Source organism: Podarcis muralis, chromosome 6 (assembly GCF_964188315.1).
Source record: "Podarcis muralis chromosome 6, rPodMur119.hap1.1, whole genome shotgun sequence".
Lineage (NCBI taxonomy): Eukaryota > Metazoa > Chordata > Lepidosauria > Squamata > Lacertidae > Podarcis > Podarcis muralis.
This window is the reverse complement of record NC_135660.1, coordinates 29,039,200-29,053,243: the sequence shown is the minus strand read 5'-3', so window position 1 is coordinate 29,053,243 and position 14,044 is coordinate 29,039,200. Positions and strand designations below refer to the sequence as shown.

General features: G+C 41.9%; 1 protein-coding gene across 1 annotated transcript in view; it reads right to left on the bottom strand.

The window, feature by feature from the left end:
• Positions 1-1,335: 1,335 nt before the first annotated feature.
• The window catches only part of COL4A4 (collagen type IV alpha 4 chain), a 70,060-nt gene continuing 57,351 nt past the window's right edge, over positions 1,336-14,044 (bottom strand). The window contains exons 36-47 of the mRNA XM_077929927.1: positions 13,660-13,767; positions 13,147-13,254; positions 12,567-12,638; positions 11,622-11,750; positions 11,153-11,260; positions 10,250-10,405; positions 10,069-10,167; positions 6,668-6,802; positions 5,677-5,793; positions 4,800-4,988; positions 3,408-3,694; positions 1,336-2,126 (exon numbers count right to left, since the gene is read on the bottom strand). Of these exons, the coding sequence (XP_077786053.1) occupies positions 1,863-2,126; positions 3,408-3,694; positions 4,800-4,988; positions 5,677-5,793; positions 6,668-6,802; positions 10,069-10,167; positions 10,250-10,405; positions 11,153-11,260; positions 11,622-11,750; positions 12,567-12,638; positions 13,147-13,254; positions 13,660-13,767 (1,772 nt within the window). The 3' untranslated portion in view covers positions 1,336-1,862. The remainder of the gene's footprint in view (positions 2,127-3,407; positions 3,695-4,799; positions 4,989-5,676; positions 5,794-6,667; positions 6,803-10,068; positions 10,168-10,249; positions 10,406-11,152; positions 11,261-11,621; positions 11,751-12,566; positions 12,639-13,146; positions 13,255-13,659; positions 13,768-14,044) is intronic.

Here is a 14,044-nt window from a genome sequence, read left to right as displayed (position 1 = left end):
AGTTAAACAAGCTATTCTCCAAAGGGCTGCTGTCCACCCATTCATTAGCTACCTTAACAGGAGGGTTCTTTAGATAGTTTCCTCCAAGGGTGGGAAATCAGAACAGGAAAACAGGCACTGGTAAGCCAGTTGCCTCATGTCACCAAGGATTGCACAGTGTTCAGTAAATGTCCACTTTACCTTGCTTCCCAGTTGGAACTTGAGGGGGAATAGGGAAATCTATTCTTGATGGAGCTTGGTTATGAAAGTATTCTACATTACAAGAAGTAACTGCGTTATGAGTTATTTCCTATGTACATCTACCTAAGAATAAGTCCTGTTGAACTTAGAGGAACTTACTTCTGAATAGCCATGCATAGGATACTTCTGTAAGAATCATCATAGCAGTGCTTGGTTAGAGCACAAAATATCACTTATCAGCCCAGGCCAAAATGCTTGGTTTTAAGCCACGTTAGCCCTTCTTGCCTTCACCAATGTGCTCTTCCAAGCCCCCATTCCTAGCAGGGTCACACTCCTGTCTAAGCGACACCTACACTGTCTTGGTCATGTCCACAGAATAGAAGATGGCAGGATCCCCAAGGACATGCTCTACAGGGAGCTGGCTTTAGGTATCAGGCTCATTGACAGACCAGCTCTGTGTTACAAAGATGTCTAAAAGTGTGACTTGTCTGTAGGATTAGTATAATTTAATTAGACTCCTCAAGTGAAAATGATGCACACACGACTTGTAAAAATTGAGATAACACCATATGATAAAATGTTTCATATGTATTATCATTCTTTGCGCTGATTTACAAGCATTCAAATGGTGATCCCTGAGGATGCAACCACACGGGGAAAGTACTGTATTTTTCCATGTATAAGATGCCCCCATGTATAAGACGACCCCTATTTTTTTTTAACCAAAATTAAGAAAATGCACCATGCACTATCCGTGTATAAGACAACCCCTTATTTTAAACTTCAAAAATTTAGGAAAAAATATAGTCTTATACACAGAAAAAAACAGTAATTATGACTTGGCTCTATTTGTGGCAGTGTCACAACCTCCTGGCAGAAATTTGCTTAAGCCTGCTGGTGTGCTTTTCATGCTTACATAAATTGCATCCGTGACTCTGCTAGGTCAGACCTAATAAAAATAGTTTACGACCAATAAAGTGTCTCAATCATCAAGGTGTTGTATAAACAATATTAAAAACATAAGACTGGACTTGCCTGCAGGCTTGCAGTTTACGGAGACAAGAGGGAAATAAAGGGTAAAAAGCTCCAGGAAAAAAGATGGGCGAGGGTGATAGATTAACTATTCCCTATGGCAGCAAAAAAGAACTCAGGAGATGGTTTGTTTTTTATTTATTTAGTTTTTCTACATTGACACCCCATCTTTCCTCCAGTGAGTTCTAGCGGGTGCATGTGGTTCTTCCCCTTCCCCTTTTATCCTCACAATACTCTGTGAGGTAGGATAGGCTGAGAGCCAGTGACTGGCCTAAGATCACCAAGTTGAGGTTCATGGCTGAGTATGGATTTGAACCCTGTTCTCCCAGGTCCTAGTCCAGCACTCTTAAGCATCACCCCACACTGGCCCTCCCATCCTGCTGGCCTTTGCAAGCGAGCTTATGCTTTGGGGCTCATAAAGAACATTAAGCTTTCCATAAATTTCTAGCTAGCACAGCTACAATGCCTCTTAAAGTGTCGCTGCACAGGGAGTGGGACTTGAGGAAGAACTACAGTTCCATGGTTTGACTGGCTTAAACTTCTGCAGACGTGGCCAAAGGCTTGAACGGCAGTGCACAGTTTCACATAAGATTAGCACCACATGCAACTGACGGCATCCTCTTTCACTTTGGTAAACGATCGGGTTTCTTTTAGCCATATTTCATGCAGACCTGGCATCTACCTACATTGCGGCGTTGTTCTTGCTCATCTTTGAAAGTCTCTGGGCGAGGGACTGAAGTAAACTGCATCTCTGGGTTTACAGTACTTAACCAGAAGCTGTATTCATTGGTAAAGAATTGGCATGTCCCTCGCTGCCCCTGGCATTCAATGAAGGGTGCTGATCTGAAGTCCTCAAGGCAGCTTCCAGTTGACATGAGAGATTGTCCACCTCCCTGGTCACCAGATCCAGTGTGCTGAAAGAAACAGGCAAAAGAGGTGGAAGTTATCTCACTCTGTACAGTTTTACTCAGTAGCCAATCACACTGAGCTCAGTGAGACTCATTTGGATAAGACTGCGTAGTGAACACAATATAACTTTCTTACAACTAAATCTCTTTTAAATCGTAGTACTGACCAACAGAGTTGGCATTTCTCATAAGGCAAAATGAATTTTGTGATAGCTTCTGCAGTTTTCATTTTGGGGTGTGAATGGTGATAAAGAGAATTGATTTTGGCCTATGGTTTATGTCAAAACCAATCTTCATTTAATTAGAACTTGGAGCTAACCGTTGGTTGGCAGGATACTCTGGGCTCAATTCAAAGTCTTGTGTTTGATCTTTGAAATTCTTCATAGCTCAAGAACACAGTACCTGAAGAGCCTGCATCTTCTTCCCATACATAATTACCTGTGCCCACAGTTTGCTTTATTTATAAAAATATTTACATTAAAAATATCATTAGAAATATCAAAGCCGTTCCCAGTGATGCCAGACTTAGTGCGGACACTTGATCAGCACACCCAAACTCCTGAGCTCATTGATCTGCCAGTCTCAGCCTCCAGGAGTAATTCTGCTGAATGGCTAAATTTTATAACACCAAACATAAAACCATACAATAAAGCTGGTAAAAAGTTAATAGTCAGGTGTCATTTTTTTATGCCTCTGCAAGCTGAAATAAGGGAAGTGTCTACAAGAGAAAAGATCTCGGCAGCAGCCCCTTGCTTGGAGGCACAGACTATGCCATTTTAGCAGCAGATGAAGGCCATACAGACTTTTAAAATCAAATCCATTTATGTCTTAAGTTGCAGTGGTTATTTGCTGTTGGCATGGTTTCAACTTTGTCTCAATTTTAGTTTAATTCTGCTCATTAGAACTGTAGTTTGCATTTTATAGTTATATTATTTTTATAATGCGTTGTGCATTGCCCAGAGAAAGTTATTGGGCAACTGATAAATACAATAAAACAAATAGAGACAAGATAAGGAACCAAGATGGCAAACTGAAGGAGTGAAACATCTACAATCAATTAGCAAATGACAAATCAGTTGAGCATTTTGCAGATCTTGCTGACAGCTCAATCCTATGCATGTCTACTCAGAAGAATGTCCCACTAAGTTCAGCTGAACCTTCTCCCAGGTAAGTGTGTTCTCATTCATTCATTTGTGTTATTCAATTTACAGGCTCAGTTTCAGTGATTAGCTAGCATGGTTAGATCCAAATAGTTCCATAGAAGAGCCAAGTAATATTCAGTCTTACCATTAAAAATGAGTAGCCTATCCATAGGCTTCCCCAGTTTGATGGACAGGGAGGAATGGATTGATCTTGACTATGAACTGCAACAGCTTGGGCAGGAGCTTCACAGACAGCACATCTGCTAATGTAAGGTTGTATTTCTTCTTCAGAGAGGGGCATCATGGGCAAAGGAGCTGCGCTTGACAGCCAGTAAGATTTATCATTTCGACTTGCATAGTAGCAGACCTGATGGATATTGCAATAGGCAAAGGGCATGGTGCTGAACACAGGGAGACAAGATCCAGCGAGACCTAGAATAGATGGTGGGGGACATGCAGACATAATTACCAATCCAAAACACTTAAGTTCTTATTAAAGAGTAGTTTAAGTTAGTCTTGAGCCTTATTCCACACTAGCGCTACACAGCCAGGAAAATTATTGATGCATAAGGACTTTGGGTGGGTTTACGGTATCTGGAGGTGCCTGGAAATTTCAACAGCAATCATTGTCACCTGTGTCCAAGAAAAGCTAGCTACAGAGAACACATGTTCTTATGCTCTCTCTCTCGCGCGCACTCTCGCTCTGTGTGTGTGTGTGTTGTGTAGTCAAGAGTTTTCACTTCACTTGTTTAAGTTATGCAATCCTCTTAAGCTCTGGGAATGTTAGAATATAAATTAAAATGTAATTCACTACCTTCAAAATTGGGAAATGTGAGTGAGAGTACCATACACTAAACATAAAAGGTCCCAGATTCAAATCCCTGGCACCTCTAGATATTGCTGGAAAATACCTTTGTCTGAAACAGAGTACTAAAGCTATTATTAAAAGACTACAAATTTGCTACTGTGCTTAATTCCTAAAATTCAACTTGTAGCACCTTGGGATTGAATGACCAGTTCCCTTCAGAACTTGCTTGTTTTAAAACAAATGTCTTTTCTGCTGATGTAGTACCGTGATTTTAATGTCCTGGTCCATTTCATTGTTAAAGTAATGTTTAAAACTAGCAAATAAATATATAGTAACTTGCAGGTGTGCCCAAGCATATAAAAATCTGTTACAAATATACCAAAAATTAAACCTCCCAGGTTCACCACAGACAACAAGGATGAGTTTTGCATCCAGCAGAAATAATGAAGGTTTGAACGGGGAAAGAAGAGCCTCTGCAGGGAAGCGCAGGTCGAATAGCATAGGTTGAGACTCTTGCACTAAGGCTCTCGAGGAACGGCCCTAGCTGGTCACATCAGTTTCTAAGCATGCTTTATAGATAGCACATATGACAATGAAAGGTTGGCCAATATTGGCACCAAAAAGATACATACCTACCACCCCAGATTTTAATGTTATATGCAACCATTTGCAATGAAAAATGCAGAGAACCACTGCATTTTATTTAAGGAGTGATATTGCAGTCCTCACCAAGATCTTGATTATGGGCCTTCTCCTGCCCTTCAAGATACAGCAGGCTATATCCAGTCCACAACCTTGGCATTCCCTCTGGGCACAGTGGCACTTGATCTGATTGACTATGAACAACAATCAGGAACCCACCGGGAGCTCTTGTGTCAGGCCCTGGTGGACCTGGCATTCCAATTTCACCTGGAAAACCTTGCAGAGAAAAGGTAGAGAATATTCCGTTTAAAGGCAGGACACATTAAAGAGATGCTTTTCTATTCTTCAGAACAGACTTGAGTGAAGCATGCAAGATCCCAGGGCCTCAGGTTTTGAATTTAAAACCAATCCTCAGAGGTTGGAGCCAACAAAATCTTTAAGTCACATTACAGTTGTGTTGTGAGAAGGCAGTTGTTTCTGAAAATGCAACACACAGGGGAAGTCGGCTTATCTCTCCCATACCTAACCACAAATACAGCGAAAATGCTGTCCCCCACAAACTATGAGCCTTAGAAAGAATTCCCACTGGTGCCAATAGAAGCTTTTTCTAAGGCTTGCTGCTGCACTGGGTGGAGCAATTCTTGTTGCGATTGCGATTGGGGCTGGGGCATGGATGAACTAAACCTCCTATCCTGTGCTCTGTTCATAACCACCTCGGTGCCTGTAAGTAATTAAATAGGGGGATGAAAATAAAAGCTACATGCTACACATTTAGCAAAACATATAACTTGGCTGTTGGATTCTTTGATATGATACAATACCAACTGAGCAGCTGAATGCAGGTTCTATTAACAGTTTTGGCCAAGAGCCATTACAACCAGGGCAAAAAGTAAGAGAAATCATTTGCAAAGCTAGTACTTTCCCCAGAAGTATGGCAAATGACTGCTTGTGGCAGAATACTTACCTTGTAGTCCTGTGTATCCTTTTTCTCCTATGTTACCTTCATCACCAGGCGGTCCTGGTGGCCCAGGCAAGCCATCTTGACCCTGTTGACCCAATGACCCTTCTTCTCCTTTCTCTCCTGAAATATAATACAGTGCATTCATGTCTAAATGCAACTATAATTAGTTATTGTATGAACAGAATGCAAATCTAACATTAAACAGGTATGCTTGTTTTCTCTGAAGTAGTAATAGTTTCATCTTTCTTTTTGAAACAGTCCTTTCATTTTATTTTTTAAAAAAGCCTTAAAATATATTTCACACTCCATGCTCTAGAATTCTTGGCCAGTGTGGCTGGGGAAACTCAGTCAGATGGATGGGGTATAAATAATAAATTATTATTAATAATTATTTTATTAAAACCAGGGATGAGGAACCTGTGACCCTCTGGATCCAGCTGCTATAGTTGAGGAAATCAGATGAAGTGGAGGGATTTGGGGATGAGTTGAGCTTCCTGTCCAAGCCGTTTCACTGTGTCAGAAGAAAGTACTAGTTTAAAACAGGGATAGGGAACTTGTGGCTGTGAGGAGGAGCTGCCACTATTTGTTTGTTCTGCTACAACCTATTGAAATCTTTACACAGTGCACAGTCAAACTACGGAACTCACTATCCCCGAATGTAGTGATGATCACCAGCTTGGAGGGATTTTAAAGGGGAGACTTTAGATTGATTCAGCAGGGCTCTTATGTTCTTAAAGTGCTATGATAAGTTGTGGTCTCTTTTGTAAAGCTATCCAACTGGCATCAGATAAAAATATGTGCTTAAATAATAGAATGAATAGGAAATGTAACAGAGGAGGTTGATGTTCTTCATGAATGCAACCCAAACTGAAGCCAACATGGAGTTGTGTAGACTTCACTGGGACAGGTGAGCTGAAAGGATGATAGATGAAAGGGTTCGTGGTGATTCTTGTCTCTTCCCTACCACAAACATTGCAGACACAGAATTACTTACCTGGGGGGCCAGGGAAACCTGCTGGCCCTCTTAATCCCACGACACCTGGTGATCCTCTTGGGCCCAATACACCAGGAGGCCCTGGAATCTTGGGACATGAGGAATAATCAACACTTCCAGGTTCTCCTGGGTCACCTGAAACATGAAAGGACTTTAAAACAGGAGTTAGGTCATAATCATATACACACTTACCTGGAACTGAGTCCCACTGAATCCAATGGAACTTGTTTCTGAGCAGGCATGTAAGGGATTGTACTGTTAAATAGAAAAGTTGGACCCAGAAACAAGGTACCAGGCAGAGAATTTATATAAACTCCCAAGGTAATTCAGTATGTGCCAAGCGTTTGAGAAACCACCCTTTTATGTTATTGCTACAGGTTCAAGTGCATAAATGACCTAACACAAATAAATAGGAAGAAGAGAAGAAGAGTTTGGATTCGATATCCCGCCTTTCACTCCCCTTAAGGAGTCTCAAAGCGGCTAACATTCTCCTTTCCCTTCCTCCCCCACAACAAACACTCTGTGAGGTGAGTGAGGCCGAGAGACTTCAGAGAAGTGTGACTGGCCCAAGGTCACCCAGCAGCTGCATGTGGAGGAGCGGAGACACGAACCCGGGAGGGAGAGATCAAGTGTATAATGTGATTGGCTTTCCACATAACACTATGCTTTTGCTGCAGCAGTAGCATTTGCGTTATATAGACTTTATTGGAGAATGACTTTGTTACAAGAGGAGGGTCTCACTTGGGGAAAAGCAAATGTTTATTCGCTTTATTTTTTAATTTTAAAAAAAGGAATGATACATTCCAATGCTAGTGATTTGCACACATTTTCCTCCAGTGTTAGGAAAAGTAAAAAATATGTAAGGGCTCAAATATCACAGGACATAGATGATAGGGAACACTGCACAGGATTGCAATACAGAATTTCACTCTGGCTCCTAAAAACACCATCTTGCTGCCCAGGAAATTCAGTATATTTTCCAGTACTGGTCTGTGAGCTCCACTGCAGCAGCATGGAGCCATGGGAATTTTCAGAGACGTAATAGAGGGTCATGACTTTTTTGGCACAGAGGTACAGAGTAAATCACAACATGCTTAGAGGGCTGATCACATGCCTCAATTCCACATGTTCATTTAAAAATCCATTCCATTTCTGCATCTATTTTTATTTTGCATGAAAATTTGCATTTAAATATGTATTAAAATAATTTTTGAAGTATTTTCTTCCCCAAATAAGTATTTTAAGCACATTATCTAAAATATACATGTTAGAACACATTTTGATACTTTTTTGAGCAGAGAATTAGACCACAAAAGTGCTATATCTGAAGGATAGCTACCTCCCAATCTGCACATTAGAAGATGTGGATCAGATCAGTTATTAGCAATTTGAACTAAAAGACTGAGATCTTAGCATGAAGAAAAATAAATTGACACTCAGAGAAACTTTTTCACTTAAAAAACACACACCAAAGCACTCATCCTTCTCTAAGCTTACCTCTGCAACCTGGTGGATTGAATGCCAAGAATCAATTTGTGACAGCCATTTCACATGCAGGAGGGAGACCAGCACCATGCAGATGGTTTAGAACAAGAATGCAATTAGAACAGTGATAGCTTGCACATGGCATTATCATTTCCCCCAACATGATTGTGACAAAACATGGGAGCATCTGTCTACAGCGAGTGAATGCCTTCAAAAATTACTGTCTACATAATAAAAAAAAGGATAACTGCCTCCCTGAAGGATAAGGAAATGGGTGTCCAAGGCTATCCATCTCCTCCAAAGGTGGTGTGAAGCAGCTTGTTTTCCCTCACTGCAGTGATGCCACTGAACTTGTCCCAAAAGCACCTGGCTCAGCTTCCTTAAGACGTTTTAGCAGGAACTAGGCTGTGTCATCCTCGTTCCCAGCTAGTGAAAACCCAAAGGGTCCCTAACTAGCCCACCCAATGCTCCAGAATGTGGAGATCAAGGGGAGAAAAGAGGAAACAGTGAAGGAAAAGAAGCTTTTTTAAAGCTCTTAATTTGGTGAGACTGTAGGAGCCTGACCAACGCTCTGCCTATCGATTCAGACAGAGCTGCTCTGGGAGGCGGGAGGTGATTCCTCCAAAAACAAGTCCTGTGCTCCGCCCTTTGAGCCCTGTAGGAAGCACCATCCCAATGGTGGGAAATGCCATCCAGGAACTTTTCAATAGGCTGCCATGAACCTTTGTTTTCACTGTCCTCTGACTGTGCAATCTTCCTTTCAGCTTGATTGCAACACTGCTGGACTAAAAACTATTTCAAGAAAAGGCCTGTCATTCAGTACCATTAAATACCTATGCCTTTACTAGAAATTAATATGTAAGTAAATGAAAAACAAGCAAATGTTAACAGCTTACAATTCAGTAAGTATTATTACAGCTATAAGTATTATTACTGTATTATTCTCCAGCATCCTTTTCAGGCATTGCTTTCGTATACAATATGTCCTTAATCTTAATTTTTTAAAAAATAAATGGTAGATTTAAAAAATCAAACTCTTTCATAAGCTGTGTATATTTGTCACTTAAATCAGCATTTGGACAGGTGAGTGAAGGCCTCATGTATAGCATGCTAAGTATGCATAGCATTTAACCCACAGACCTGCTACATCATAGACTGTGTTGCTGAACCAGTACTCAGCCAATTGAACAATGTGATCCACATTGCTATGAAAGGACAGAGTAAAACTTCAGTGCTACTGGCAAATTCTCCTCTTCCAGATGTGTTATAGCAGTCATATGTATAAGCAGAGACGGGTTTAGAAAGCAGGAGGCAGGACTTGGGATGCACTGTAAAGGTAAAGGGACCCCTGACCATTAGGTTCAGTTGTGGCCGACTCTGAGGTTGCGGCACTCATCTCGCTTTATTGGCCAAGGGAGCCGGCGTACAGCTTCCAGGTCATGTGGGCAGCATGACTAAGCTGCTTCTGGCAAACCAGAGCAGCACATGGAAATGCCATTTACCTTCCCGCCGGAGCAGTACCTATTTATCTACTTGCACTTTAACGTGCTTTTGAACTGCTAGGTTGGCAGGAGCAGGGACCGAACAATGGGAGCTCACCCCGTCGTGGGGATTCGAACTGCCAACCTTCTGATCAGCAAGTCCTAGGCTCTGTGGTTTAACCCACAGCACCACCCTCATCCCGGGATGCACTGTATTAGCTCCCTAATCCTATTTGCAGTGTGGATCTGCTCCATTCTTCTGGCCTAGGATATTTGCTTTATGTGTGGGTTGCAACTAAGAAAATCTACTGCAATGCCCCCCTCTCACTAGCTGTGTGGCTGGGTAGAGCATGGCAAGACTGCTGCAAACATGACCAAATGGGAATTCAGAATGGCCACTGCATATAGCAGGGTATAAAAAATGTTAGGTATTACCTTTGGGACCCATACGACCAGTTGATCCTCGCAAACCTTGATCCCCAGGCTCTCCAGGGGCACCAGGAGGTCCCTGTGGGCCAGGATTTCCCGTTGGACCTTAACAATGAGAATTCAGATGAATTAAGAAAGTTCTGTTCTTGGATCTGCTATATGCTAAACCCATTATCTCAAGCCATACCTTTTGAGCCTTCTCTTCCTTGATTTCCCGAGATACCTTTAGGTCCAGGTTTGCCAGGAGGACCAGGAGCCCCAGGTGCCCCCAAAGCCCCACAGTCACCTGGGTCTCCTTTAATGAGAATAGTCTTCCCTGGAGGACCAGGTTTGCCAGGGAGACCTGGAATGAAAATTAAGTACTGTTGGCATAAACATACTAAGCAAGGATAGGGGGCCGAAGCAGGCTTGTGTGCATGTCTCCTTAACAATGGGGGCGGGGGAGGATTGTGGTCTTTGGACAGTATTCAGTATCTTTTGGTTGGATTGCAAGAACATAGGAAGTTGCCATACAGAATATGACTACTGGTCCTTGTAGTTCGGTAATATCTCCACGTAGGGTGGGTAATGTGGTGACCTCCAGATGTTATTGGACTACAGCTCCTATCAGCTCCAGAAAGCATGCCAATGATCAAGGAAGATGAGAGTTGTGGGGCACATCTGGACGGCACCACACTGGCTGTATTGACTGAGAATAGCCCTCCAAAGTCATCTCCATAGTCCTACTTGGGAGATCCTGAGGAGTGAACCTGGGAGCTTCAATCAACATTATTTACCACTTACAGTAGCTATAGCCCTTCAACCTGATTCTTCAAATTCTTGTATCTGGTTTAGGATCAGCCAACAGTTTACATATAATATTTGTGTGCTGCTGTTGTTGTTGTTTTTTAAAAAAAGTCTACTTCAATGCCAAAGGCCTTCAAAGTGGTTTACAGAATAAAGGCATAGCAAAGTTAATTATTTGATGACTTTCTCCAAAAGGAGGACCCCCTCCTGCTCTCAAACTCAATTGGAAAATAACATTTATGCTACACGTCTAGCGCATGGGAGGGTTCGTTCTACTTTAACTGCTTTATTATGCCAGTCATACCTCTAACACCATCTAATCCAGCAGGGCCTTGGTCACCTGGAGGCCCAGGAATTATATTTACAGAAGGCTGTCCCATAGGACCGGCAGACCCAGAAGCACCTGGCTTGCCTGTAAGAAGAAGAGAGTTTATTGTGCTATTTTATATTTTAGGAGATACCAAAATGTTGAATACTGACCAATAGGAACCTCATTGCAAAGGCATTTTACTCTATGTTGTGTGGACTCTATAGCTTGTTTGTGTGGCAGAACCATTCTTTCCAGCACAATATATATCTAAGATAACACAAATGTTTCCCATAGTGCATTTCCCTTGCTTTAATTATTTGTGAAATCTGCTTACATGAGTGTCCCAGAAACCTATTGGCTGTTGTTCGTGACATTAAATAAGAAACAAACATCATCATCCTGCTCTTCAATAGGGTAGTAATAGATTGGCTGTTTTCCTCCCATGGAGAAAACTGCTTCTTACCAGGGGGACCTAGTAGTCCAGCATCTCCAGGGGGACCCGGACGGGAAATTCCTGGTAGTCCAGGTTCTCCTCTGTTGCCTTTCGGCCCAGGTTCTCCTATGCATCCTGCAGGCCCCATTTCACTTAAACCTTTATAAAGGGAATAATAAATGCACACAGAATGAAGCTTCATAATGAATAAAAGACATATGCATAAAGTAGACACCCAAGCACTTCCTTTCCAGGTGAAGCTATCCAAGGTTGGCCAACTCTCAATGTCCATGTTTGTTCATGTGGATCTGAAGCAAGTCAGTTGCTCTCTCATAGCCTAACCTGCCTCAGAGAGTTGTAGTGAGAATAAATTTGTGGGGCGGGGAGTGGGAAGAGAGCATGGCCCTTTGGAAGACACATGCGATAAAAATGATTCAAGAAATTGTGGCCCCCTAAGTCACTATATAGGAGTGCCTTGCCCAGGATATTCAGCTTCCCCCTTCAGCCTCAGCCCCCTTTATCCTCCCAAAAGACTGCTCAAAATCAGTAAGCACTTCAGAGCAATACCCCATGAAGCATGGGGGCTGTTGCTAGAGGATAAGATTTGCAACCACAGCATGTGTGCTTTTGCACATACTTTTAGGCAATGGGTTCCAATATCTGAGTATGGTCCTATCAGGCATATATCTGTTTGAAATGCTACAGATAACTTGGTCTGCAAAAGGAAAATTCTCCATAGTTGTTGCCCTCAATGGAAATTCCACGACACTGTTTTTAAAGCCCGGGCTGATTTTCACTATGCTAGCATTAACTAGTGTCAGCTGAAGCCAAACCTCACATAAAATTTAAAATCTATCGTTTATTGTTAAAATTAATGCCAGTTGGCGGCTTAACATTTGATTGAGCCTCTTCTAGTAATTCCATTTGTATTTATTTTTCAAATTATAATTTTATAATTGTAGTTTCATTATTTACCTGGAGATCCTGGCAAGCCCTTTTGACCCTGTAGTCCATTCAGGCCATTTAATCCAGGCGGTCCCGAAAGGCCTTTGAAATATTGCAAGATGGAGAAAAAGAATGGAGGGGACAATGTGATGCAATTCTGACAATACTGCGTACACCCCCTGAGAAGGAAAGCAGCAGTGGAAGCTTCACCCCCTTTAGGTTAATGGCAGTGCAAGGGGTTATCTTTGTTAGGATCTATGCTGGGGTAGAAAGAAGAGGGTACAAAATATAAAACAGAGTTCTCTGAGACAGACTTAATGGTCCCTTCAGGAGCTGTTGGCATGAGCTCCCTGGCTTACGCTTTGTGTTTCTGCCTTTCCTCAGGGCACACTTGGAAAACTTAAACTCCCCCAAGGAGGGTAGAGGAGGAGCTGACTCAACAGTTTTTTCAGGCCACTGATAGTCATTTTAGGGGCTGATAGTATGTGGTCCCTGGCTTGCGCTTCTCCACTCCTGTATTCCTTCAAAGCACAGAGTAATATACAATTTATGTTATCACCTTTAGTCCACATCATTACATTCACTGCCACATGTTTTTCACAATAGTTACCTTTTCTCCCAGGACTGCCAGGTAATCCTTGAAAACCTGGAGCTCCCAAAAGACCAGGGTTACCTTGTTCACCTGGTGCTCCTGGAATGCCTGCAGCTCCCTGGATACCTGCGGGTTGAAGACACAATCCTAATAATTAAACAATACTTACATTTTCTCCAGTGTATATTTTATGATTATGCTGGTTGCTAGAAATGACATTATTGTTAATTGCCTCTCATGTATGTCCCGAGTTGATGTAAAAAATATAGTAAAAATAACAAATAAATAATTACAAAACAGCAAGATTTGTTTAAAAGAAATACAGCATGGACCTTTCCATTCAGCTAGGGAAGCTTGTTGGACTTTTCCCCACAGGGATTAGGATGATCATGGGTATAATCCCACCTTGACTTTCATATATTTTCTGGTTTGATTGCATGTTGATGTTTCCTTTTCAACTGATGTCATCATGGCCCATAAAAGCTTATTATGTTTAAAGTCCAGCTAATTTTTCTTTCACTTCCACCTCACCTGGGAAGCCAGGTGTTCCTGAGTATCCAGTTAATCCTTTGGGTCCCTGTCTTCCTGGTCTCCCTTGAACACCTGTGATTCCTTGGTCCCCTGGTAATCCATCAAGTCCTTAAACCAAACCATACAAACAAAGCAACTCTTACTATAATATATTTTTAGCGAAACTTTTTTTAAATGGCAAATTCCATGCATACATAGGCATGCTTCACTGCTCAAGCATAGTGTACTGTATTAGCTTTTCGGAAACACATTAGTATATTGTCTACTGCAGCTTCCTTCCATGAGCGGAATAGAGCAGAATGTAATGGAGTGAAGGCATTTCACTCCACCATTCATCCACCATTTGCTGTGGATGAAACTGTACTGAAAACCTACAGTATCTCAC